At 54.8% G+C, this 27,067-nt stretch overlaps 1 protein-coding gene across 1 annotated transcript in view; it reads right to left on the reverse strand.

Moving 5' to 3' along the window:
• SMAD3 (SMAD family member 3) overlaps window positions 1-27,067 on the reverse strand; it is a 128,512-nt gene continuing 101,445 nt past the window's right edge. Inside the window, exons 2-9 of the mRNA XM_043919841.1 lie at window positions 26,250-26,443; window positions 25,924-26,055; window positions 24,582-24,656; window positions 21,184-21,234; window positions 11,647-11,859; window positions 9,357-9,494; window positions 6,866-7,010; window positions 1-4,424 (exon numbers count right to left, since the gene is read on the reverse strand). Coding sequence (XP_043775776.1) covers window positions 4,301-4,424; window positions 6,866-7,010; window positions 9,357-9,494; window positions 11,647-11,859; window positions 21,184-21,234; window positions 24,582-24,656; window positions 25,924-26,055; window positions 26,250-26,443 — 1,072 coding nt within the window. The 3' untranslated portion in view covers window positions 1-4,300. The remainder of the gene's footprint in view (window positions 4,425-6,865; window positions 7,011-9,356; window positions 9,495-11,646; window positions 11,860-21,183; window positions 21,235-24,581; window positions 24,657-25,923; window positions 26,056-26,249; window positions 26,444-27,067) is intronic.

Raw genomic sequence — 27,067 nt, forward strand, 5'->3', positions numbered from 1 at the left:
TGCTTTTCAATGAAAAGTTTTATTAGAAGGGCACTTACAGGAGGACGAGAGGAGAGAGGGACACATTTAACAATAGGGGTACAATGCTTAAACAGGTGCTCAGCTCTTAAGATACAAAAGTTAGAAAAATCTAAAACACTATAAATACATACATGCTTTTTACAAAGGTATTAAAAGGTCAGGCTGGCTGAGAAGGGAAGGTAATCAGCGTCCTCCGTTCTCTTCCCCACCCAAGCAGGAGTCCCGCCCAGGACAGCCTAGTTGCAACAGCAGCACTGAAGGTGAATGAAGGCTTCTTGGGGGGAGGTGGCTCCAGCCCTCTGTACAGTTCTCGCCCCTAGGAAGGGAGAGGGGCTGGGTTCAGAGGCCCCTGTGGACGGGCCCGCGTTTGCCTCTGGGGGCCAAGCCCAGAGCCACTGCGCCCTCCACCAGTGTCTGGAGCGAGCTGTACCCCATCTCTTCCCAAGCCACTGTCCTCAGGAGGAGAGCCGTTTCCAACTTTCTTCCAAAAATTAAATAGTTATCTGTCTTGGTTTTAAGAAATTATTACATAAATATAAAAACACCAGAATGCTCGAGTGTACATTACTTCAGCATAAAAAAAAAATTACAGGATCACTTGAGAGAATTTCTCAATCCAGTTTACACAATACATGAGTTTTTCTTTGTGATAGCCGTGTTTCTGAAAGGTTGCTTGTATAGCAAGTCATCTCCCCACTCTCCCATCAAAGATGCCTCTTCAGTTTTGATCCATACATTTTCTGCTTTCCTACCCACTTGAGAAGCGGCTGATACTCCTCAAAGACTGTTACTTGAAGGAAGGTTCTAGAAGGGAACATCTACACCACACCAAAGTGGCACAACTTGACTATGTTGAGGTTTTCTTCTAGCAAAGATGTAGATTAGGGAGAAAACTCCCAACTCCGCCACTTGAAGTCACACAGTGAGATACAGGGTTCAGAACCAAACATGCGCCCTCTTGCTACTGGTAACCCCCTTCATAAACAGTCCTAGGAGCAGCATGCCAATTCCTGTCCCTCCCTTCTTTTACAGACTACAGAGAGTGGCCTAATGGGAGCTCTGGCCCCCAGAGGTCCTCAGAGCCTCAGAAATGGCAGTTTGGGGCTGCAAATGAAATCAGATCTCTGCCTTCTCCCCAAATGACTCGCATGCATGCATGACATGCACACATTACTTCAAGAAAACCTTTTTCTGCGGTTTGAGTAAAAGCATTTAGCCCTGGAATATGTCCAAACTCCAGGAAGCCAGAGGGAGATGGAGAAAAACAAACTGAAGCACAAGATATGTGCTGCAGCTCATTCCAATACGTTAACAATGATTTAAAAAAATAATCACCACGGACAATTAAAAAAAAATACAGCACAGACAACATAAGGACAATGGAAAAGTCTGCCAGCAGCCTTGCCCTCATGTCTGTTCCTCCTAAGAGTCAAAGTCCCCGCTCCTGACTCTGGGCTTGTCTCAAAATGTCAGGTCTGCAGCCTGCCAGGAAGGTGGCCAGCGGAGATGACGTGCCAGCACAGGCCTGTAACCCGAACTGCCGGGGCGGCTACCTACTTGCGCTGGAAGGCTCCCAGTACTAAATAAAGTTAGGAGCGGGGAGGGTGTGGGAGGAGAGGAAAGGGAACAGAAGTTGGCTCCCAGGGGAGGTGCCGAGGCCAGGATCTAGGGCCCCTGCGCTATAGCTACACCCGGGTCAGCATCGGCACAAGCCGCAAGGTGAAGGTGGCCTGGCGGGGAGCCCGGGGCAGGGGAACAAGGCGTGTCCTGCAGCCTGGACAACGACACCAAAAGCACTCTCCAGCAGCTGCCATCACCCCCGAGAACTGCCCTCCTCCTGCCCCTTCACCTGTCCTGTCTTTCAATGTATAAATGCCTTTATGCAATAGGGTTTTAAAACTATTTTTTACGACTTGTAGGACACTAATATTACACATGCCTCAAAGCCACTTACGCGGCCTCTATGATGGGAATGAAACCAGATCCTAACCTCTAGGTACAACCAAATTTCCTTCTGAAGGGTGCTGAACGTGGTCTTCCCCACTTTTTCCTCACCCATCCTCCTGTAGCAGTCTAGTTATAAAGAAAAAAGGCCAAGTAAGTAGCTTTTGGGAAAAAACACAAAATTAAAACTCCACGCCTCCTAGAAGAATTCTTTAGCTTTCAGCATTGTGGGTTCTAAGACGCCATCCAAATGCAGCCAGACGTGACCAACCGGATCACCCAAATTGGGCTGTACCTGAAGCCAGCGCCCAAGTACCTGGAGGACAGCTGTGTGCCGTAGGAAGAGCTCACAGGAAGGAGATCACAGGCCCCTGGAGACTGCTGCCCGTGGCTTTTAGTGGAGGCATTGCGACACTCCAGCCGAGGCCAAACTGAAGTTAGAAGCCATACCACCAATCTCAGACCTGACCGGGAGCAGAAACACACATCCAGGAGGTTCAGACGATTTCTTGTATCTGTAAGAGGCAGTCCACGATCATTTCACACCAGGCAGAAACTTCAGACCCACAGCATCTGGCCGCAGGTGGAGTGCAGGGCTACGTGGTGTCTCTGGACTCTGACAACAGCCCTGTGCAAAGACTAGTCCAGGTCTGGCAAGGCACTCCTGTCTGCTCCTGTGTCCTCTGGAGGCGTGGTGAGCAGCCCTCCTACCTGGACTTTAGGGCTGGAGCTTCCGAGGCCTAGGGTCCTGTGAGCAAGGCACCAGGAAGCACCAGCGTCTCCACACAGCATCATAAATGTCATCACATTTGAGGTTTATACCTGCCAAAAGTACACACTTTCTTCCCTTCACCTGGAATAATACAGGACTTCCATAGGAAATCCCTTCATTTTTCCTGGTAGAAAACCATGCAAAAATATGGGATAAGTCATTTCATACAAAAAACAGCAGCAAAGAATAAAAGTACCAATTGCAAGTGACAATTCCATCTGCTGTATTCTGCAAAAGGTCAGTATAAGAGGGCTTTTTTTTTTTTTTCCAGTTGAAATAATCTATAGTAGTTTCCTCACTAATTGCCACTGGGAGCAATACTTATTATACATTCTAACTGCTAGAGTTGTCACTGACGGTCCTCTGCCATGAGCTAGATAATCTCATACCTCAGGGGAAAGATGACAGACCTCTTTGCACCAATTCTGCAGTTTTCAAAGGTGTAAAAATAATTTCTTTTAATAGCCCTTTTATTTGTCTTTGTCGGCCTGAGATCTTTCCCTCTTGGTGAATTTGCTTCTGTCAATTTCAGCTTCCAAAAGTACTAGCAGGTATCTTCTTAACAAAACCTGGAGAAAGTTTCACTTGGGGAGAGAAGTTGCTGGATCCCACTCTGGTTTCCCAGTCAGTGTGCAAACCAGGGTGTTTTGTTTTGTTTTGTTTTTAACTCAAATGTTTAAAAGAACATACAATGAAGGTCATTTAATTAACGCAACTGACTACACCAACCAATATAGCCAAATGCATGAGAAAGCGGAGCAAGCTCTTACAGGTGACCGGAGACCCTCGCACACCTCACAGACAGCTACCTCCTGGGAACACTTCCCGTAATTCGGATCTCTCTTGAGATTAACATGATGATACAAACTGTATGTCGCATATGCGCTGACAACAGATCCTGCCAACTGCTGGAAATGAGGGCACATTTAAGGTCATTTTTAAAGAAGAGGTGTCTTACCACCTCTTCCCACCGGTCCCTACGTGCTCGATTCTGAACACAATCAGGAGGCTCAGACAGGTGGAGACCGACGAGCCCCTTCCCTGCCCCAAGTCAATTCAGCGCTCAGGTACAGGGTCTGCTCCTGCCGGGGTTTGGGAATATTCGGTGGAAGGGGAGGGCCGGGCCCGGGGTGTGCTCAGACCCCTGCAGGCTTCTCCCAGCCCAGAGCACCCAAGGCGAAGTCCACACTCCAGTCCTAACCAGGCGGCCAATTCCTGTTGGGCAGTGACATCTCAGTTTGCTGTCTCTTTAAGAAAGAAGGGGACCAGGGGAAGGGCAGGTGGTGAAACACTACCTGTTTGCTCACGCCACCAGAGCAGAAGCCATTTCTTACCCTTCAGACCGGGGCCGAAGGGCCAATGTGTTCAGCAGACACAGCTGTTCATAGAAATCCACCTCTGGGTTTGCTTTCGTGTTTTGGAAAACAGGCTGATGCCACTTTGGTTGAGGGAGAAAAATTTCTTCTTTGACACCAGTGAGTTGAGCTCTGATTTCTCCACCTCCTACATGGCCCTCTTCCCCACTTCCACCCTCCCTCCCCTCCCCCTTCACTTGCAGTGTCCCTAAGACACGCTGGAGCAGCGGATGCTGGGGGAGCCCATCTGGGTGAGGACCTTGTCAAGCCACTGCAAAGGTCCATTCAGGTGCAGCTCAATCCAGCAGGGGGTGCTGGTCACAGTCTGTCTCCTGCAAGACATTTGAGAAAAGGGTGGGTGGGGGGCGTTTAGAATATCCAGTAGCACACACAGATGCATCAGAGTGGCCTCTCCTGATCTGGTGACAGTCTTCTTCCCAGAGCCAGAGATACAGCCTGCCCTGCCAGACCCTGTCCTGGAGAAGGTGCCACCAGCTTGCTGGAACTGCCTGCCAGACTCCAAGCAGGAAGGGAAAGGTGGCGGCCCCCTTAAAGAGAAACATGTAAGGCAAATTCCAGGGTGCCCCAGAGGCCCACCAGTTGCCGTGACGGGCCCCTGATGGAGAAACTCCAGCCAGAGCGAAGGTCTCCCCGGCCCCCTGTCGTAAGTGGGCACCCACAGCTCCCCTCTCTCCAGCCCTGGCAGGCCACGATGACGGGTGTCTGTCTGGTTGAGGGGTGTTTTTTTACAAAGCGCCGACAGAGTCCACATGCCGTCGGTCCCCAATGTGCTGATATAATTCCCATCTATGGCCTTATTTTGGAAAATCTTACGAGCAGAGCGAGCCATGGAACAATTACTGGAAAAAACTAAGGCACACCACACGTTTCTTTTCCCCAAAGCCCTCTGTCTAAATTCAGGCTGGTTGATGACGCAGCTTGCAGGCGAGCTCCCAAAGGCCTCCGCTGAGCAAAAGGCTATCTGCTGAGGCCGGAGGCGCGGGTGCCAGCCGGAGGTGAGAGGCCCGGGCCTCAGGCCCGGCTCTCGGCCACCTCACAGGAAGGGATGAAACCTTACTCTCCTTGGCCCAGGAGGCAGAGGAGGGCGAGACTGTTCTGGGAAGGGGCCGCACCGCCGGTCAGGCTGCTGCTCAGCGCTGCCAGGCGGCGGTGACGCGGGCCGCGCAGGACTGGGTGTGCTGGCGGCGTGTCCCGCGCGGTGACACAGTGGCCCCAGGGAAAGGCTCTGGCCAGCAAAGGGCCTCTGCCCCAAGCACTTGAAGCTGGAGGGCCGCGTGCCGCGCCAGGTTGAGAGCCGCCAACCCCAGGGCGCCACCCTCCTCGCCTGGCCTGCGCATCGTCTGAGCGGAAGGTTAGAAAGGGGCGTGCAGACACGGCCCCGGGGCGCCTGCCTGACCCGGGTGCCTGCGTGCGACCCTCAAGACGGCAGTCTGAGTGTTCAGAGGGATACGCGGATCTCCCTCTGGCCCTTTCCCACTGGGTCCATCTTCAAATATTTCCCTTCCCCAACAAAAAACAAGACTAGTTTTCTAACCTTTCGTGTTGCCTAAATGATTCCAGCCAAGGCTAAGAGGTGAGTTAAAATGTCCCTCGGACTGGGCCCGTGGGCCTGGGCTAATGTCAGGCTTTTATCAGTGGGCTGTAAGTTCTCCTGAAGGCTGACCACTCGGACCGCCCAATTGTTCACACCTCCCGGATTTGAGAGGGACCCCACAGACCAAGGGCTCTGCTCCCCAGCACTGTGGGGCAGACACGGAGAACAGCAGCTAAGATACGGTAAATGACAGACGAGGATTTTACGGACCGAAATCCTCTAATGAGAATCTGACTTTCCATAAGTCACGCTCATCTGGATTTCATTATAAATGGTGGCCCAGAGCCAATACTGAAATGGGTTTGGCCCGGGTGCAGAATGACTGCAAAACAAAATGGATTCCAAACATCTGGAAAAATGAAGAGAAGGGGGGAATAACTTGCGAGGTGCTGGCTCGGGCTGACGTGTGGGTACCTCTGCATCTGCCGTGGAGCGGGGGCTGGGCACACAGACCTGCCTCTCGGGGCAGCTTCTGCGCAGGTGTGGAAAGGAAAGGAATGGGCATCTCCAGGCCCACACCCGAGTGGTCTGAGAGCTTCGAGAGAGCAGACCAAGGACACCCCTGACCAGTGCAGCATTTAAACCAGTACGTGAAATGCTGAAAGAAAATCATTTCTGAGCCAGTAAATATTGTTCCCTTGACCGCTGGCTTCTCCTCCCTTCCCTGCTTTCTCAGTTTTAATATCCTAGGTCCTCAGGGTTACCAGGTCAGAGAAGGAGCCACAGAGGAGGGGAGGAACACTGAGAGGGAGACTTAACTCCTTGAAGAGGGTTGGACTGAAATCATCTGCCCAAAACAAACCAGGAGGACGCCAAGAGGGCACGGTTGTAGGCTCAGCGTTTCCACCAATGGTGCGACTCCAGGCACGTCGGTTTCCCTCCCTGGGCCTTCGCTCCCTCACCTGTACGAGGGGGATGACACCAGCATCCCCACCCAGCGTTGTGAGGATGAGATGCTTCCAGTGCCTGAGAAGCTGAAACGCTGGGCAAGCACCGCTCAGCTCTTCCTCGTCTGATGGGACTCGGCCCTGCTCTGATCCCTGGCTCCTCTGCTCTTGGCGGAGAGGGCCAGCCTGGCTCATCTCTGAGGACCCCTGCTCAGCTGTTCTGAGTCAGCTGCGGTCTCCGCGTCCCCAGGACAGGCACGCCAGCACCCACCTGTACTCGGCTCCCCAGCCTTTGACGAAGCTCATGCGAATGGTGCACATGCGGGTCAGCTGGTACACGGCCTCGAAGCCCTGGTTGACAGACTGAGCTAAGAGGGCAGCGAACTCCTGGTTGTTGAAGATCTTCAGGTTGCATCCTGCAAACAGGACAGACGCAGAGCTCACGGGGACGAAGGCCGGCCTTGTCCCGAGCTCCCCCCCTGGTTAAAGCCACTGCCCAGGCCACCCAGACCAGCGTTTCTGCATTAGCCACAGACTCCACGCTCAGCCGCCTGCGGGGGGCAGCCCGCATGGTCTCCACTCTGAAGCCACCGCCACTTCAATAGGGAGGTGCAGCCGACACAGCCGTAGGGGGGTGCGCGAGCCTGGTCCCCAGAGCGGGGGGAAAACTGAGGGAGACAGTCAGCTTGGGGGCTCTGCCCTGGGTGAAGGGGCCAGGCAGGACTCCAAGGAACAGAGAGACAGGGCTGTGGCCCAAACGCCCCCTCGGCGTGGGGCATGGTCGGCCGCCTGGGGAACAGAAGCCAATGCCCTTCGATGGAGGGGGTGCCAGAGAGGGCAGCTGAGAGGCTGCCCAGCCTGCCATGCCAACAGGAAGCTCAGCAGAGGGTCCTGGGCACCTTCCACCCAGGTTCTCCGATGAACCCACCTCCGTTGGGACTGAGGGCAGTGAGAGATCTGAGCACAAGGCTGGGTTCGGGTGATGTTCACAGGAAAGGGAAGGTGTGTGCCCAACTTTCCCAGCAGTACAACCAGAGACAGGCACATGTGAAGTGTGCAATAAATCTCCTGTTTGAAGTCCTACAGCCCAAGTGCCAGGAATGTGTCAACCGGAAAAATAAAAGACAAAAGCATGTTCCGGAAATGCCCCAAAGGTGAGCTGAGGCGACACTCACTAGCGGGCCAGCCCCGACTGGGCCCCCTGGCTGGCTGTGTGACTCTGGGCTGGTCCCTTTTCTAAGCCCATATCTCCCTTGTGAAGGGAGAGGCTGGCCTCAGGAGCCCCCAGCTCCGACATTCCAAGAACTAACAGCCAGCCACAGCCAGCTCTGCCCGAACCAGAGAGGCTGGGAGGGCCAAGGGGTGGGCAGAAAGCCAAAAGTGCAGCTGGGCTTCCTCTCCTCGTCTTCTCTGCGGGGACAGGAGGCGAAGCAGGGCCCACGGTGGGCTCCCGCCCCTGCCCAGCGAGCAGCAGACGAGCACACGGCCCCAGGCTCATCCTGGCTCGGCCGCTGACTAGCTCTGTGTCCTGTGCAGGTGGCTTAACCTCTCTGAGCTTATCTCAACGTGCCTCCCTGCCGGGAAAGCTAGAGTAACTGGAGAGGACTCAGTGAGCCCCAAGACAGACACCTTCCACCCAGGTTCTGTAAAGGCAACCACACGACATTCTGGGAACAGAGAGCATCACCGGCATCTCAAACTGCATTCTTCACTTGACCTTGCCCATGACCCGCCACACCACCATCATCTGCTACTTGGCAGGCAGGAAGACATGCCACACTCGTGCCATAGGCAATGGGCTGAGCCACACACTCTCTGCCTGCCAGGCACAGTCCACGCTCTGCGGCTGCATGTCCTGGGAGGAGGGGGCCTCGGGGGCTTTCTGCCTCTGCTTTCTATGCAAGGTTCTAGGTAAGATCAGCCTCTTGCCTGGTCTTCTACCCAGGGCTGGCCTTGTCCACACCACCCTCTGAGGTGAGCCTGCCATCGCCTGGAGTACAGAGTCCTACTCAGCAAACCCTCAACAGTCCCCTTGAGTAAACGTGATCTCATGTCCTTCCATGGCCTGGTCCCATCATATTGTCTAAACATGTGCCCTCCTTCACCTCTAGGCCTTTGCCCATATCATCCCCTCTGCCTGGAATGCCCTCAGTCCCTGCCCCCATCACCCTGTGCCTACTCCTTCCACGCTGGTGCAGGCCCATGGCTCCCTCCAAGCTCAAATGCCATATCCTCCATGAAGCCTTCTCTGAACCATCCCAACAGTTAAATGCTTTTCCTCTTGGATCCAACAGCATGTGACCTGTGCTGCTTGCTTTGTGCTTAGCACTACCCTCCCTTGTATTAAGCACATTTGGGTCTTTGCCTTGTACGCGCAGCTGATGGGTTCACTCTGAGGGGGCAGCAGGAGGGCTTCCTGTACCCTCCCATCCCCCTGCAGCTCCCAGCATGGCTGTAGGAAGGAAGGGAGGAAGGAAAGAAGGAAGCAAACAGGCATACCGCCTCAGCATCTGTGCACACAGGCAGGAAACAGGTACCCACAGATCAGAGGCAGACCTGTCAGATGCTGCGTCTGCTCTGCGGAGGTTCCTGGAGGTCACAGTAAGACAGCAAGGCTCAGAGAAAACCCAAGAGAAGCATCTCCAGACTGTCAGTGCAAACACCAACGCGGAGAACAGGAAGAAGAAAGCTTTCTGGCATCCCAGGCATGCGCCGCAGAGGAGAGGCCCACAGGGAAGGGGTGGGCGTGTAGGTGGTGGTACCTGGCGGAATCTTGCAGACGGTGGCCGGGTGCCAGCCATAGCGCTGGTTACAGTTGGGAGACTGCACGAAGATGGCGCTGTCACTGAGGCATTCTGCGAAGACCTCCCCTCCGATGTAGTACAGCCGCACGCCCCGCCCTAGAGAGACGCAGGTTAGCCGGGACCAGGTCTCCCTGGCCCCCACGCAGTGGTCCTGGCACCAGCCGCAGCTTCCACAGGAGGTTCCAGGCGACTGGTTCTCTACCAGCATCACCAGGCAAGCGGGACCCAGAGCCCAGGCCCAATCCCACCAGGAAGTGATGGGCGGTTGCTAAAGCTAGGGAGGCAGACCACCAGTGATCTGCCACAGGCCTCAGCCAAGTTACGCAGCCTCAGTTTCTTCATCTGTAAGATGGGGATAATGATAATACCTACCTCGTGGGTGCCTGGTGAGCAGTAGCTGTTGGGGGAAGGTCCCTTCCCCTTCCAACATTCAGAAACTCATGTGGTCAACCTGCAGAGAGTTCCTCCGGCAGCAGACACCCCAGGAGCCCTTCACTGTAGGCATGGCTTCATTAATGCCACCCCCTGGACCTTTCTCCTCTCAATGCATTTTTCTAAACCATTCCATAGGTTTATATCATTTAGTTTTTCTTCATCTCTTAAATCCACTCCAGATGGACAGAAATTATTTTTAAACTGGCCCTGCAACTCAAGTGGTTACATAAACCCTCCAACAATGAGTCTCTGCTCAGCCAGGGGATGTACTCTTCTGCCTGGAAGGTCTCTGTTCCCACTCCAGGGTGGGGAGAAGCCCTGAGGGCCGGGAAATGGAGCCAGATTTCACAGGCGCGCCGTGGAGTGGGATGGAAAGCAGGTGATCAGCTACAGGCCTGCCACCTCGCCCCACAGCCATCCCCCGCCCCCACTCCCCTGCTCTGCCTGGCTCAGTGCTGTAGGACTTGGCATCTCGAAGACCCCTGGGTGCTGGCAGACCCGGGGGACCCCAGTATTACATCAGTCAAGAGCAGGAGGCAGAGGTGGAGTTGGGAAGACAAGATCCAAAGAACAAAAATGTTTGGGTAACTTTTAAAATACTATTTTTAGATATACAGAAGTATGAAGTGAGTAAACAAACCTCTGTGTATACCACTGCGGGTCTTTTTAAAACAAGTGACGGGCTGTCTAGGAAGGGTACGGGCTGAGGGGCAGGGGCTTATGTCACCCACTGTGTCACACACTTGCTGTGTGCCCTCTGCCCCTCCCTGGGCGTCAGGTTATTCCCTGGAAAATGATCCCACTGGTGCAGGCCCGTGGCTTCCCAGCTTTTAACTGGAAAACTGTCTCTCTACATGAGATCCTCTGTGAAGGCCCACGATACAAGCAAGAGCAGAGGTGCTCTGGTTCGCGTAGGCCCTGACCCCTGCTGCCCTGCTCAGCTCTTGAGCTTGCTCTAGAGTCCCTCGGCCACCGTGGATGCACCAAACAATGTCTGAGAATACCCACCCTCTCTACACCATCTCTACAACCCTTCTAGGTGACTCTGGATCGCAAAGTTGTGAACATCCTCAGCGTGATAATTTTCTGAACAAATCGAGGGCCACGTATCACGGCTTCACCTTCCCTAGACTAGGTGATCTTTCGCCACGGGCTGGGGCTCAGATGACAGTGTCAGCAGTGGCGCTGTCCCAGCCGCGGGCAATGAAAGTGAAAGAAAGTCAAAGTCGCTCAGTCATGTCCAACTCCTTGCAACCCCACAGACTATACAGTCCATGGAATTCTCCAGGCCAGAATTCTGGAGGGGATAGCCTTTCCCTTCTTTAGGTGATCTTCCCAACCCAGGGATCGAATCCATCCAGGTCTCCCACGTTGCAGGCGGATTCTTTACCAGCTGAGCCACTAGGGAGGCCCAAGAATCCTGGAGTGGGCAATACCTGTCGTCTCTTCACTTTTTCTAAGTTCCTAAGACAATTATATATGAAATGAACAAATGAAAGATCACTCCTCCAAGACAGACTATCTACCTGTCTGCGCTCCATATTAAGGGTATTTTTATTAAGAGAATGGCACGGCTGCCTTTCTCAAGAAATCAAAGGGTCTTCCTCGACTGCTTTCAAATTTTCAGAGATGGTCTGTCTGAGGAGGGAGGAACAGGCAACCCGGATTCTACCTGTCTTACCCTAAACACCCTCAACAAGGTGACAGAGAGCCTGAGGGGTGGGTGAGGGAGGCGGCACAGGGTGGCGGGCGGGTTCCCGCGGGGGCGGGGGCGGGCTGGGGTGTCAGGGTGGGTAACGTGGCCGCCCCTTACCGATATGCCTCCGTGTCAGCTCCACAGCTGCGTTCCGGTTGACGTTGGAGAGCAGCCCCAGGCAGAAGCGCTCCGAGTTGGAGGGGTCGGTGAAGCCGTCCACCGTCATGGACGGCTGCGAGGCGTGGAATGTCTCCCCGACGCGCTGGTTGAGCTCATAGTAGGAGATGGAGCACCAGAAGGCCGGCTCGCAGTAGGTGACGGGCTGCAGGTCTGCAGAGACAGGCCAGGCTGCTGGGTCAGGGAGTGTCCCCAGGCTCCGGGCTCCTGGACGGGGTCCCCGGGATACCCTGCAAGACTGTTTCCTCACCTCCCGGAGGGCATTATAACCTCCCCGCCCTTTTCCTGTGTAAAACTCACAGGATCTAGTGGGGCAAAACCCTCAGGTGTTGGGAGACGGGTTCCGCCGGCCTCAGCACTGTTCATTTAGTCTGAGCTCACAAAGGCCCTACCCCGCCTGGCCTTAGGTCAAAGCCGTCTTCAAGGAGGTGCTGGGCCAAATCTGAAAGGCCCTGGGACCAACAGATACCTGGGCAGACGCACCAGACAGGCCAGCAGTATCCACTGCAGTCTGGTCCCGCCACCTGCCTTTCTTTCAAGGTCCCCATAGTAACCCGTGCTGATCTCTGCCCCCTTAAAAGGGCCTGCAGCTTCTGGTTTTGCCTGATCATGGGCCAACTCCTAGCCCATCTCGCGGCAGCGTGCAGGCCTGTGAAATGGCCAGATGACGAGGCTGGTGCGACCCCGGTGTCCATCCGTGCTCCGCAGTTGCAACCACACAGGCATCGGGTGCTGTTTGCGGCGTGAGCTGGGTCCCTGCCATTGATTACAGAACTATCCTCCTCGTATCCAGATGCTATCCATTGGGGCGGCTGAGACACACACACTCACCCAAGAGAAACTCTGAATTTATCCCAGTTGCCAGTCTGTGTCTCAGTCAAGGGCACCTTAGAGCAAACTGCCATCCTGTGAGGGGGTGGCTCTCAGAAGAGGTAGGCACCCCGGAAATAGAGGCTTCCCCTCACGGGACCCCACATTGCCTTTCCCGTGACTCGTGCCACCTCTAGCCGTTTCAGGCTCCACACCTGCCCAGGTGCCCTCCTCCGGCCCATCTCTCCGTCATCGCTCATCTCAGGGTCCATCCTCCTGGCCAGGGGCCAGGCCCTCATCACTCCTCATTTGCACCAGTGCCTGCCCTCTGACATGACCCCCTCCCGCCCCCTCCGCACCCCAGTCACCCCTTCCGCTGTGCACTGCTCCCGGGACCACATCCGGCACTCTGCCTCCTCGCATCCCAGGTGCTGGACAATCAGGGGGCTTGCTGCTCTCACTGCTCCATCACGGGTCACTCACTCTGGCTCTTATTAATACATGCACACATACACACAGACGGTCATTCAGGGTGCATCTCTGGGGAGCTGGTGAGACAGTCCAGGAGCGCTCACTGGACCAAGTCTCAGCCCTGGCCCGAGACCCCTGCTCACTGCCCGCCAGGCAACTGCCCAGAGCGAGAGCCCACGAGAACCTCTGCTCAGCTCCCCAGGCCACTACCAGTGTGTAAAGCCCAGGAGAGAAAAACCCAGAAGCAGTTCCAGGTGGGGCCAGGTCTCCCTGCCGGGCAACGTGGCCCTGACCTCCTTCCAGGGTCAACGTCCACGATCCCATCTGAGGGTGAAAAGAAGGTTAGCACATGCAGGAGGAGCTGCAGGCAGGTGACAAGCCTGCCCTTGCCACACCCAGGAAGAGAGTCAGCTGGAGGGTCAGGACACCTAGGTCAGGTTTCTCCACCTCAGCACTACTGAGGTTCGGGGCCGGGTAATTCTGTGTTTGGGGAGAGAGGGCTCTGTGGGCTCCAGGATGTGTGTGGCATCCTTGGCCAGCAGACCACATCCATCTCGCCCTCCCAGCTGTGACAGTCAGAAGGGCCTTCAGACACTGAGAGAGGTCTTCCAGGGGGCACAATAGCCCCCAGATGACAGTCACTTCCCTAAATGTTTGACCAGGTCATGGAGCCCAAGCTTCACGCCAGACACAGACCAGCTGTGTGCTGGTAAGCAAAGAAGTTTAGCTTGGAGTTTCAGTGTCTGCATCTCCCCCTGGCCACCCGAGTGGAGAATCTCCTTTCTCACCCGGAGCTGTTTTTGGATGGGCTGAGAGAATTCAAGTGGAGAGCAGGGCATGCATCAGACACTCAATAAATGGTGTCAACAGCAATTAGAATAATTTCAGTTATTCAAACTTGAGAACATCCTGTTCTTGGCCTGACCTCCAACCAAAGGGGGCAAAGTGTCCTTGCCCCTCCTTCTCCTGCCAGGGTGGAGCAAGGGAAGAGGAGGGAAGGTAGGCTGTCCAGGCTACTTAATGGCGAAGGGGGTGTGATGGGGGCAGGAGCGACCACAGCCCGCAGCCAGTACCCTGGAGGCTGGACTGAGCCTTGTCAGCCACATCCGGCTCTGGCATTGCTCGATGTTTGACATTCCAATGAGATAAGTTATATTCTAAACAATGTGCTCACTAAAATGTGAGCTATGTTGCTTTGGAAACCTTAAGAAAAACAACCACCACCACCTAAGAAATCCAAGTGCACTCCAAGCCTTCAAAGTGGCCCGGCAACATGTCAGACCCAAAACGTACTGGGGAAGCGCTGCGGGCCCCACTTCCCAGAGGCAGGCTCTGCTGACTTTGCTGTGCAACCTCAGGGACATGACGTCCCTCTCTGGCCTCAGTGGCCCAGTCTGAACAGTGACTGCAGTGTACTGGAAGCCACTGAAGCAGACTGTGAAGGTCATGGGTCACACTGAAGAGGCAGCCATGACTGATCTGGGCTGGCCTTGGCTTCCCTAGCCAAGTACAGAACCGAGTCCTTGTCCTCGAATGATAAAGCCAAGTCCAACACCCCCTGGGCTTAGCCCAGGCAGAAGGCAGTAAGCCAGGCTCCCAGGAACACTGACTCAGCCCACTTGTCAAAAGAAGGGAAGTCAGCAGGCCACCCGCTGGGTAACATGGGGCCAGAACACCATTCTGGTGATGTGTAGGCTTTGAGGTGTCTCAGAATCAGAGAGAGACTCGGGGTCCTCGCCCAGAGGCTCTCCCAAGCAGATCTGAGCCCTTATCTAAACATCCCTGCAACTCGCAGACGCTCACTAAACAGTGTTGTGGAAAACACAGGATGCAGCAGCCTGACACATAATTAGGCAGATGGTAGTTTGGGGAGTGGAGCTGTCAGGCCAAGGCCAAGTCTGAAGGCTGCCATTTCAGAGAGTGCTGTCTGGACGAGCTGACCCACGTTCAGAAGCAGCACCCCAGCCATGCACTTACTGTGGTCTGCAAACAGCTGCCAGTCAGCCTGGCCTTTCACCTCTCCCCTCCCATCATCCCTCAGGGCTTCCTGCAGGCACTTACGCCAGAGAAGCTGCATACCCGAGTACGCGCCCCACCTCCGGGGTTCTGCCTTGAATGGTGCTTTATTTTTAAACTGCATGTCTGCCCTCATTTCTTTGCCTACTAAAGGACTTATCCACACCATGGTTCAGAACAAGACCAAGTCAGGACCCTGGAAAAGAGAAGACTATAAACAGGCTAACCATTAAATTAGATGGCTACTAAAAGAGCACTCAGCTTGGCTCTGAGCTTCCTAGCAGACAAGGCAAAAAGGGAGCATGATATGCGACCTGGCTCTGGTTGGCAAAAAGAAAATTCTTACCAGTTCTGTAGGGAAAATAAAGCTTGTCCTGGGCACTAAATCTTAAAAGAACTCTTCAATGGGGCCACTTCTCCCCCACAACAGTCAATACAGTCATTCAACCCACCCTGGATTCAAGAGTGTCCCAATAAAGGCAAAAGCAATTTTACATAAGGCTGCTTCTGGGGGAAAGAACTCTGAACATATGTGGCTCACAGGCTCCTCTGGGAGGACAGGGTAGGGTGACCTGCCCCAAGGAAAGTGGTTTCGCTTCCCCAGGCCAAGGACTCCATACACCTGGTGTGGCAGCTGATGGCGCGTGCCCAAGGCCTTCCCTCCACACGCTCTGCTCCCAGGCAGACTGCTGAGTTTGTGCTAACCCCTCTTCCTGTGGCAGAGGCGTTGCAGACGCAGGAGCCTCCCGCTCCGGCCGCTCTCGGCCCCCAGCCCCCGCCGCTGCGGTGAGGGCCAGATTCCTCGAGGGGCAGGGGGCACTTAATTCTCCACTGGCCCCCTGCCAGCCTAACGCACTGGCTGGCTCTGGTTCTCAGCCCAAGTCCAAGCTGGCGTGGGCTTTCTGTTTTGTTTAAGGGAAAGAAAACAGAATAAAACCCAGAAGACAACACTTGGATTAAGGGATGCCTATTAAAAACACGTGCAAGAGATCCAAATCCGGGAAAGGAAAGGGGGGAGGCCCGAGCAGGGCAATTAGCTTTCCGCTATACGTCGAGAGCAGGGAGGGGGGTGAGGAGCGGGCGCGCCGATGCGGCGGAGCTGAAGGTCAGAGCACCAGCGCCCGCCTCCGTCTGGGCCCTGTGGAAGAAGACCCCACACCCTAGGCCCCATCTGCCTTCCACTGCCTGCGCTGCTTGTCCCCCTCGTCTGCTGGGACACGACCCTCAAGGCCCAGCTCAGGTGGCTGTGAAAACATTCTCTCACCCCTGGTGTCTGAGCCGCCTGCCCACCTAAAGGTCAGGTCCCTGCTGGCCCAGGCCAGTCATCCCAGCAGCCGGGCACCAATTCCAACTGGTCTCGCGAAGGATTAGGCCACAAGCCCACTTTTACCCAGAAAGGACCCCTGCTCTGTCAACCGAGGACCAGTCTACCGAGACCAAGAACAACGGAGAAGTCTCAGCTGGACGGCCGCCCAGGAGTCTGACGGTCCAGCCAGCGGTTGACTTCCTGCCATGAGGACGTCTGCCTGTGGTGCCCCGAGCTTGTGGAAGACGAGAGCTCAATGAGGCCTCGGAAAAGACACCTGGGATTGGGTTTGGGCTGTAAGGGGGTCCCCCCCTGCCCTCTTCTTGAGGGGCCAGGGGTCTTTTTGCTACCTTGGCCACCAGCAGGAGAAGGCAGCTTCAGTCCAGGGCCCTCTGGGAAACCATCACCTCCTTCAACTCCAGCTCAATTCCTGCCCCTGGACACTCCCTGGTACCTCACTTCCCCGAGTCAAAGCCTCTCCAGAGATGTCTCACTCTAAAGCAAAGAACAGCTCACTCACAGGCAGGATCTGGCTCATTATCTCTCTCCACCTCCTGCTCTCCTCCCCCTGCGTTTGCTCCAATACTTGACCTAAATCCTTGGAAATTCCAGGTGATTCATCCAACACAATGTGTAATAACAGGAACCTCACCTGCTCACATCCCTTCCCTGCACAACAAAGCCCTGGGATCTCCCCAGAGCCTGCGGCTGGCCAGAGGCTGAGCTGGCTCTCAGTCACTCCTGGGGCTCCCCCATGAGGCACCCCCAAGTGGCTCAGAGGCTCAATTTTTTGCCTGGAGCAGGAAAGAAATGAAGTAGTAGCCAGATGTCCTATGCCTGCTTTCTTTCTGTATAATAACTTCTTTACAAGAAATAAGAGGTGTCCTGATATGCCCAGATGTCTCCGGGAGAACTCTCCATGTGCCCGTCAGCATCCTACGGTTTGGGACATTCGGCCGTGAAAGAGGAATGCAGAGGTGGTGGCTGTGTGCCGACCCCCCCCACCACCGCCTTTTATCTGTCCTGCAGCCCACTGCCGAGGACTGCAGCCCCCTCCCCACACCTGCTCTCCAAATGATGCCCCTGACCCCCGAGGAGCTCTCTCCTTACCCCTCACTTGGCATCTCCACAGAACCTGCCCACCCCCTGCCCTCAGCATCTCTCTCCCCTCTGACTGTTGGGCCCCATCCTCCGCCTGACCCCCAGGCCTCTTCCCGAGGCACGTCTCATGAGTCCATCCTTGGGTCTCCCTCTCCACGGCGTCCGTCCACCCCCAGGACTTCAGCCGAACCTTTGTCAGTGTTTCCCAAGTGAGGTCTATAGAATGGTCCATGGGATCCTAAGAGAGAAGTGTTCCAACAGTGGTCGGATCCCTGAGAGAAACGCTGGACCAGCCAGGCCTCCTTTCTGCAGGACTCTCAGAGGCTTTACGCTGTGAGTGCCCTGGGGGCCCCAGGAGTGAGCATGAGACAGGTTTTCCAAACTCATCTAAAGATAAAATCACGTGTCTGACCCACTACGGGCAAGGCTATCACACATGCCAATGGCTCCGAAGCTGCACCTCCAGCCGCGGCCTCTCTCCTGACCGTCCCACTGCTTCCTGGACTCAGGTGAGCACCTCCCTGTCACCCTCCTCGCCAAACCCCATCCCCCATCTCCTGGGGTCCGGCCTCAGTGACATGGAAGCCTCCCAGTCTTCCCAGTTAAAGCTGGTCAATAAATGCTGCTGATTCTGGCCCATGGTGCTCTCAGATGCCTTCTCCCGTTCCACTACCCTTTCTCTAAAGCGTTCATCTCAGCCTCCTTCAGTGCTACAGCTTCCTAAGTGGGTTTTTTTGGGAGGGGTGGGGCAGGGGTGGTAGCCCCAGCAATGTCTCCTAAAATTTAAATTCCACATAGTGGCCAGATTAATCATTATGAAGCCACCATCAGATAAGCGCCCCAAACTCAAAACCTGCCATCTTGCCTTATCCTGTTGGCAAGGTGGGGCTATGTAAGTGTGGCCTTCCGTGCTCTTCTCAGCCCTGACAGCCCTCTCAGCCTCATCTCCACCGTGCCGCCCATAAGCCAACCCACCACACTGCCAGCCATCCCCAGAGCTCAGCCTGCCCGTTCACGCCAGTGCTTCCATCGGCAGTGCCCTGCCCTCCTTCTCTGCCTCCTCACAGCATCCTACCTGTCCTTCAAGGTCCAGTGCACACGGTTCACAACTCTGAGGTCTCCCCGCCCCACCCGGCACATACACTTCCCCTGTCCTATGTGCGCCTGCTCCTTTGGCCCTGGGCGCAGTACATCACTGGTGACAGACACCTCCAGCCACTCCACCAGACAGTGAATGTTTAAGGGTCTTCAGCTCTGGACCCCCAGCATCGGTACATAGTAGGAACTCAGCGAATGAATGAGTAAATACAGAGAAGATACTGACCACCCTGCATGATGTCCCCACTGGAATGCCACCATTCCCTCCTGTAAGCCCTCAGGGTATTTCCTCTGTACCTACCTCTTGTTTTATATAAAAAGCTATTTACAGTCCTGCTTATTTATCCCAACAAGGCCGACAACATTTGATATCAGGGTCTGGGGCTCCTCTTGGAATTCCCCTACCTGGGCTGGCATACAGAGATGGAGCAGGAAGTGCCGGCAAACGGCCGAATGAGGAAGAGACGGGCAAGCAGGCAGGGGTCCCCGCCAGGGACGACATGGGACACCAGGACCCTCAATCTGACACTTGTTCCCTCCCTGAGCCGAGTTCTGCTGAGAAAGGGGAGAGCTGGTCCAAGTGGCCGAGCAAGGCAGGGTCCTGCTGCATGTGGGGACACAAGCTCTGGGCCCCCAAGGCCTGAGGTCTCCATTTCCTAGCTGTGTGAATGGGACAAGTACGTTAACCAGTCTGTTCCTTGGTTTCCTACTCCACAAAATGAAAAATTATAGCACTACCACCTGATTTAGTTGTCACAAAGATTCAGCTAACACGCATGAAGCGCTCTGAACAACACTCAGTAAACGGCGAGTTCTCAAGAAATGCCAGCCATTATCATCACCATCCTCTCATCTCCATCCAGCCCTGATGCCAAGGCGATGAGACAGTAGGGGTCCTACCAGTGGTTTTGAGTGGGTGAAGGCTGGGGTTCGAGGGCTCACCAAGCAGAAAGGAAGCTGGGCCTGTCAGCGCCAGAGTCTCACCATGAGTCCTTCATGACTCGTCAGCTGACTCGTGCCCCCATCCACATCTTCCCAGCAGAGTGGCTCCCCCCTCTCTGTCCGCCAGGCTTGGAGGCTGTTCCTTCATTTGGAAGAAATGGCCTTATAATTCCTGACCCTCAGACAAGAGGCTGAGGGACACGGCAGCAGGCTGGGAGGATCGTGCCAGTCGGGCTCTCTGCCTTGGGGCCAAGTTCAAGGACACGCTGTCATCCTGGTCTACGCAATCTTGAGGGGAATGCAGAGTGAGCACCCACCCAGGACAACTTTCAGTCCGAACCACCAAGTCAGGCAGTGGGGTTGCCAGGTCAAGCACCAGCTCTGATGTCTGTAGACTGAAAGGGCTGCCGTGGTGGGGTCAGAGGGGTCAACCTCCAAAGCAGAAAGCCCAGAGTGAAGTTCACAGTCATGGCCTTCAAGTTAACATGAGCTTCCAGCCTTCAGAGTTTATGTTTAAATAACTCCATCAGTCCTTTCACATTGGGAACATACATCGTGGTATTATTTTACAAAGACACTAAAACAGATCCCCCAAAGTCATATTTCACACTGCCCACTCGTCAGCCTGTATTAAAGGGTTTTCAAGCAGCTCCCACACATTCCAAATGATGACTCTTCATCTGATGCTATCAGTCAAGGACTGGGAATAACTGGGAACAAAAGCCAGGCCAATCCACTCTGATTCACCAAGTATGGATATTAACTCCTTTGTTCCCTGCAGTCAAGTCCCAGCAGTACAGGCCAGAACAAAATCAAACTCACATTCTTCTAAAGCTGCCAGACCAACTCAGGAAAAAAATTCCCCTAAATGAGAACTGAACAAATATTTCATTTGTTTTGAGCCCTCTGGCAGGCCCCACACTGAAGCCAAAAGACGCTCCTGGATTAGAAAAGCAAATCTCACAAAAATGACCCAAGAAATCAAACATCTGAGAGAAAGTTGTGGAAATGATGGCCCAGCTGCTCCAAGACATCATGAGATAATGCAAGATGATCAATGAGACATCTAAGCATGGAAATGTGTTTACAAAATAACAGAAGATAGAAGGAAAAACTGAATATGAAGTATTATCTCAAAGGCAAAGCACAAATATTATGTGCCTGATCCAAAAACATCAGAGGACTAAGATAAAACAAACACGTTTGTGTGAGGGTAGAGGGATTATGGGTAACTTTGCATTTAAAAAAAAAAAGAATTCCTTATATGGTACTCTTTTAAATAAAAATGACATCACTGTCAGATGAGGTGCTCAGATGAAATCCAAGTAAGTGTATCTGAAACAAGTCCCCGAAAGCTGGGGGCTGTAGTCTGCACCACTGCCCGTGGCTTTGCATCAAACCACACACGGATGCTCGCCGACCACAGACCCTCATGTTTCTACAGCACAAGATTCGGGGGATTTTCATTCACTCGTGTCTAACCGCCTCCCAGGGGAAATACAAGCCTGGCCCACGGCTGCTTTTCCTGCCACCGCTGTTCTCAGGTTTCCCATCCTGTGGGTGACCCCAGAAGCTATGTAAGCAGAAACCTGATGGGTTGTGCTGGGCGGATGCTGGGGGCCAGGGGTTGGGGGGGAGGAGCCTCACTTTCACAGGGCCTCCTCCCCACACCAGCCACCAGCCAGGGCTACAGCTAAAGGGGGTTCGAATTATACAGACAAGGAGCTACTTACCCAAGTTATTGTGTGCTGGGGACATCGGATTCGGGGAGAGGTTTGGAGAACCTGCAAGGTGAGACACTGCTGTGAGACTTCAGAAAAGACTGTGGGCCTGGGAGCCAGATGACAGAAGGTGTACATCACAGTGGTGTGGGAAGAAAACCCTGGGCTGGGCCTCCATGGCCCAGGAGAAGGCTGAACCTCATATATCCTTGCCGGTGCACTCGCTTCCCCGGGTCCCAGCTTCTTCATCTGTGCAACCAATAGATGAGCCGATGACCTCGGAGTCTCTTCCACAACTCGAGGGTTTGATGCGTCTAACCAAGCCTGCAGCAGGAGGCTGCTGCGGTCCCAGCCTGGGCACACAGACCCCACACTGACATGCCCTGTTAACTGGGGGAGACCCTCTCCCCAGGTGCTCCAGGCCCCCAGCAGCGAAAGTGAAGCTTGCAGCCGCCCAGACCCCTCTCTGCTCTCAGAGCTCAGGGTCTGCAAATACCAATGCAGGCATTCCCAGGTTTCAGGAAACTCACCAAGCTGCCTCAGACACCCCACAACTCAGCAACCAGACTGACATTTTATGCAAAACATGATGCTACACATGGGGAAAAGTCCTAACTACCCAATTCGTCCTATTCTATTATCTTTACTCATTACTCCCAGTGGGTAGATGGGTGGGGACCCACACAGCATCAGCCTTCAGAAAACCAAGCTATTGCTTTTCCAAAAAGCAACACTGGGCTGGTCCCTCCATCGTCCCTGCACCCACGGGGCTCCAGCTCCAGAGGGTTGTTTGTTTACTGACTGACAGCCCTTTGCGCCTGGCTCCACTCCCTGAAATCTCTAGTCCTCACCACTGGGCCTTCAGCTTAGGCTGCCTGGAGCTGTGAGCAGGGTCTGCTTCTGCTCCTCAACTCAGCTGTGACCTCCTTGAGGACCAAGGGGGAACCATGGGTTTCTGTCTCGCCTCTAGCACCCAATCTTCTGGGGGATGTGGAAAAGTCAGAAAAAGCAGAGTTTTCAAATCTTCCATGGTATCTGGACATAGCACCATGTAGCCATGGGACTTTGGCAAAGTGGTTCAAACACTTTGAGCCTTGATTTTTTTTCCCCGCAGGTATAAAATGGGAATGATACCATCTACTGTGTGATGTGTAGAAATGAAGTGAAATGGTGCACAAAACTATGCCTACACCAGGGCTTGTACACAGGAGGTGTTAGTAAGTGTTGGTCTCCTGTTTCAGGCTGGTCCGAATCATGGAGACCCAGGAAGTGGGACCTTCTCTCTGGTCTGAACAGACATGTGCACATATCTGGGGAGACACAGGGCTGGACAGGGAGAGCCTCAGGCCCCAGCAGAGATGCTGCTCCCATCTGCTGGCAGGGAAGTCAAACCATGAGCAACTGGACTGGTCTGAGTGAAGAGCAGAGAATAAACAGGAGACCCCACCCACCCACAAAGCCTGGGGTCCACAAAGCCCAGGGCCCGTATTCAATAAACATTCATGTCCACAACAGGGTCCTACAGGTACACTACGGGAGGAGATGAGGAAGGGAGGACAGAGATGGGACAGAGAAAGGAAGGGGGAGACATAAGAGTTGAGAGGGTGAAGAGGCGGCTGCTTGTCCCATATAAGACCTTCTTCTCCTTTGGTCTGTTTTCACAGGCAGACTGTGTTACTGTGCTTCGCAGATGCAACTTTTTTTTTTTTTAACAAACTGAAAGTTTGTGGCAACGCTGCATCCAGCCAACATACTGGGACTGTTTTTCCAACAGCATTCATTGACTTCATGTCTTTTGTCTCCTTCTGAAAATTCTCACAATATTTCTAATTTTTTCATTATTGTTATATTTTTGATGGTGATCTGTGATCTTTGACAGTTACTATTGCAAAAAAGATTTTGACTCGAAGGTTCAAGTGATGGTTAACATTGTTGAGCTATTAAGTATTTTTAATTAAGGTGTGTACACTACTTTTTTGGACATAATGCTATTGCACACTTAACAGACCAAGACAGCATAAACATAACTTCTACAGGTACTGGGGTACAAAAAATTTGCGTGACTTGCTTTACTGTGGTTATCTGGAAATGAAACCACAGTATCTCAAAGGTTTGCCTGTAATCCTTCCACAAACCTGAAGAGCAGCAAGGAGGGAAGGGGGAAGGAGAGGGAGAAGAAATATAGCATCTGCAGAGATGTTGCTCAGGGGGCTGACTTCCCCCGCCAGCGTTTAAAGCTGTGAGCTTACGGCAGGCACCCGGCATCAGATACAGGTCTCCAGTGCACTCTGGCTGGGTTCACACGTCATCCACTCATCAGTGGTGTGTGGAGGCATGTGACACGATGTCTAGGCTGTGTATCAAATGACCACATTTACAATAAACATGCACGTCCCCTGCATCCTTCTTTCAGGAATTGCACTCTCGTCTGGGCTACGTGCAGGGCAGGTGGCCCTGCCACATCGGACAGCTCTGCATACACAAGGCATGCCTGCTGTCATCGGAAGGGAACATCTGCTTGGCTCTCTCCTCCTCACCCAACCACACGCAACGCCATGCACGTGCGATGTGGCAGCTGGGGTTCAATTCAAGAAGCCGCTGGTCTGGGGCCAATTTGGTCCCAGAACAAATGAGGCAGGAACATCTGGAGATGTGGCTGGAGATGACTGGGCTGGGCCCCTCATGGCAAGAACACATAGATCGCATTTGGGCATCACACACAAATAGATGCTTCGGGGCCTTGCAAAGATCTCGCCTCTGTTCCAGCGCTCCTGAGCTGTTTCAGGTGATGAAGGCCACCCTCCATCACACTGCCAGCAGCGTTTCATCTGCTTTCAGCCTGCAGGGGCTCCGCATCAGCCTCTGGCTACACCTGAAGCTTTGAATGACTGGCCCTCCTGTCTCTGCAGGAGAATGCTCCAGCCACACGGAGCTCTCTGTCACCCCAGAACTCACCAGCTCTCCTCCCCACAGCCCCTCATGACTCTGCCTGGCACACTGCTCTGCCTGTCCTGGCAGCCTGGCCAAACCCTATTACCTCCAAGACCCAGTGCAGGAAAAACCTACACTGCAAGTTACTGCTCAGTCCCCTAGTCCTTCGTCCCCAGGCTGGGTGGCGTGGCCCTGCTCCGTGCCACCAGCATCTCCCATCAGGACACAGAGGAGACGGCACGGGGACTGCGGGCTGGCTTGTTGGTCTCCTCCACACCATGAGCCACTCGGGCTCCTCCTCTAGTCCAGATCTGGGCCCATGGGGATTGCTCAGTAAATACTGGATGGAGGGACAGAGAGAAGGATGGAGAGAGAAAGGGGGGAGAGGGGAAGACAGAGAGAGAGATGGAGGAACAGAGGGAAGGATGGGGAAGGGCAGGCACTCAGGAGAAGGAGCACAGACTCCACAAGACTCTGACCTGCATCCATGCTGTGGTTCATCTGGTGGTCACTGGTCTCTCCATCTTCACTCAGGTAGCCTGGGGGCGGGGTTTCTGGGAATTGAAAGGAAGGTGGTGCATTACATGGCCTGTCTGGTTTGGTTCTTGAGGCGCCCTTTGCAAACACACAGATGCACGCCACTACGCCGGGGGCGGGAGCTGAGGAACTCTGGGCCTCGGAGGCCTGGCTCTCCCTGTCTTTGTGCACTAACCCTCGCTTGTTCCCACCTGAATCACTCTGAACTCGGTTCACACTGTCTGACTCCCAGTCTGAAGTGCCTATCCCTACAGCCTCTGTGGGGCTAAACTTCTCCCCATCCCTCAAGATCAGGTTTCAACCCACTCCCCCCACCTCCACCCGGCCATGGACTCACCCATCTCTGAGGACAACTGCCTCAGATCACCCTCTGGCTCTACCAGCCACCTCCGCACCATGATCTGCCAGCTCTTGAGGGGATGTCTCAGCTGGGATGCAGGCTGTATGAGAGCAAACCACCATGCATTTCTCTCACTGAGCCCCAGGCCCTGACTGACTTCTCTGCTTTGCTGAACTGAGTGGGCAACCCACCCTCTAGGGACCAGAGCCACCCAGGACAGATGAAAGGCCGGGTCTGTAAAGCAGGTCCTTCCTTAAGGCTCTGATCCACGCACACAGGCCTGCGGTCAACCTCAGCACGGTGTGCTCACTCGGGGCCAAAGGCTAGTCCAAACTAGACGGCTCCGAAAGGAGCACGGCCCATCTCTGCCCCGGCTACCCTAGTGCGGGGTCTGGCCAAGCACTTTTCTGCCAAGCAGTTCTCCTGGACGCCTGGAGTTCTGGTGATTCACACATTATTTGCATGTAAATGATGGGCTTCTAAAAACATTTACACTCTGACAGTAGAGCCCACTTCTCCCTTTACAGTAAAACCTCCCAGCCAGGTTGGAACCCTCCTGGGGCTTACTTACAGGCCCCGTTCTCCACACGCTGCCCGGCCCTTGGCCCCGGCTCAGCCCACTGCCCCTGCAGCCCCCCAGACCTTCGGGGATCCTGCCTGAACTCCAGCCCCGGGGCCGAGAGGGTGGTGAGAGAAACACAGCCTTGCTATTTCCGCTTCCAAAATAAATGACTGTGCCGAGGCCGGGCGGAAGGGTCACGCCGCCGCTCCTCCATGCCAAGAAAAGCATCATTAGTGAGCGGGGAGCCAAGGCCACGGGTCCTCTCCCCACAGGGACGCGGGTCTGAGTCAGGGGCCTCGGGCCAGCGGGTGTGCGGAGATGGGGTGATGGGGCCGTCCCGCGCCCGCCTCCGGGGCTGGCCTCACGGCTCGAGGGTGCCTACCTGGAATATTGCTCTGGGGCTCGATGCCGGCAGGGAAGTTAGTGTTTTCGGGGATGGAATGGCTGTAGTCGTCCAGCGGGGGGAACTCGGCCGGGATCTCTGTGTGGCGGGGCACCAACACAGGAGGTAGAACTGTGCAGAGGAGACAGAACCGAGGAGGTCAGCGTGGATGCCGGGCTGGACTGACGCCCCGGCACCCCCAAATGCACCAGAGGCCCTCCCTCAGGGAGGAGAGGCAGAGGGTGGGGGAATGGGGAAGGGGAGAGGAAGAGGCGGCGGCGAAGGATGCCCGGTAGACACCTGCGGACCCCACAGAGGGGCCGTACCTGGGGTCTCTACCCTCTGGTAGTGGTAGGGATTCACGCAGACCTCGTCCTTCTTCATGTTGAAGGCGAACTCACACAGCTCCATGGCCCGCAGCTCGTGGTGGCTGTGCAGGTCGGGCCATCGCCACAGGCGGCAGTAGATGACGTGGGGGAGCCCCTTCCGGTGGGACACCTGCAGCCGGCCATCCAGGGACCTGCCGGGATGGACAGGAGGAGCAGAAACAGACAGTGAGGGGGATCTGGGCTGCCTGCTCCCCAAGTCCAGCCCGCCGAGCTCCTGGGGGCCTGGCAGAGACTCAGAAAGCTCCCCCTGACAACCAGCACTTGTCCGGCTCGCAGGCAGAGGGCCTGCAGATCAGAGGAGCTCTGGGCGTACGGGAAGGGGTCCAGGAGAACAACAGAGGCCCAGCCGGCAGGCCGAGGGCTCCTGGGCCGGCAGAGCAGACCCCGGAGCCACCAGGCTGCGGGATGACTACCCTCCCCAACCTTGAAGGGAACAGCGCTGATCTGTGCTCTGGAGAGGCCAGGCCAGGCGGAGGTGGGCAGAGGGGCCGGGGCTGAGCTAGAAGATGGGAGTTCTTCAGGAGCCGACATGAGGACCACAGTGACGCCGTGGAGGAGGGTGGCAGAAGGCAGCCCGTCTCCAGGGGCACTCCTTCCTCATACACAAGGGAACATCCCTTTTTCAGCTGGGGTCTGTGATGAGGTGGGGAGCGAGGGAGGGACATGAAAGGGAACTTTAACTGGTCAGGGCCCACACAGCAGGCCTCTCAGGAGTCCCTTTCCATGTGAGGGCTTCTTGCCGACCGGCCCAGGCG

This window comes from Cervus elaphus, chromosome 12, assembly GCF_910594005.1.
Source record: "Cervus elaphus chromosome 12, mCerEla1.1, whole genome shotgun sequence".
In the NCBI taxonomy this organism is placed as follows: domain Eukaryota; kingdom Metazoa; phylum Chordata; class Mammalia; order Artiodactyla; family Cervidae; genus Cervus; species Cervus elaphus.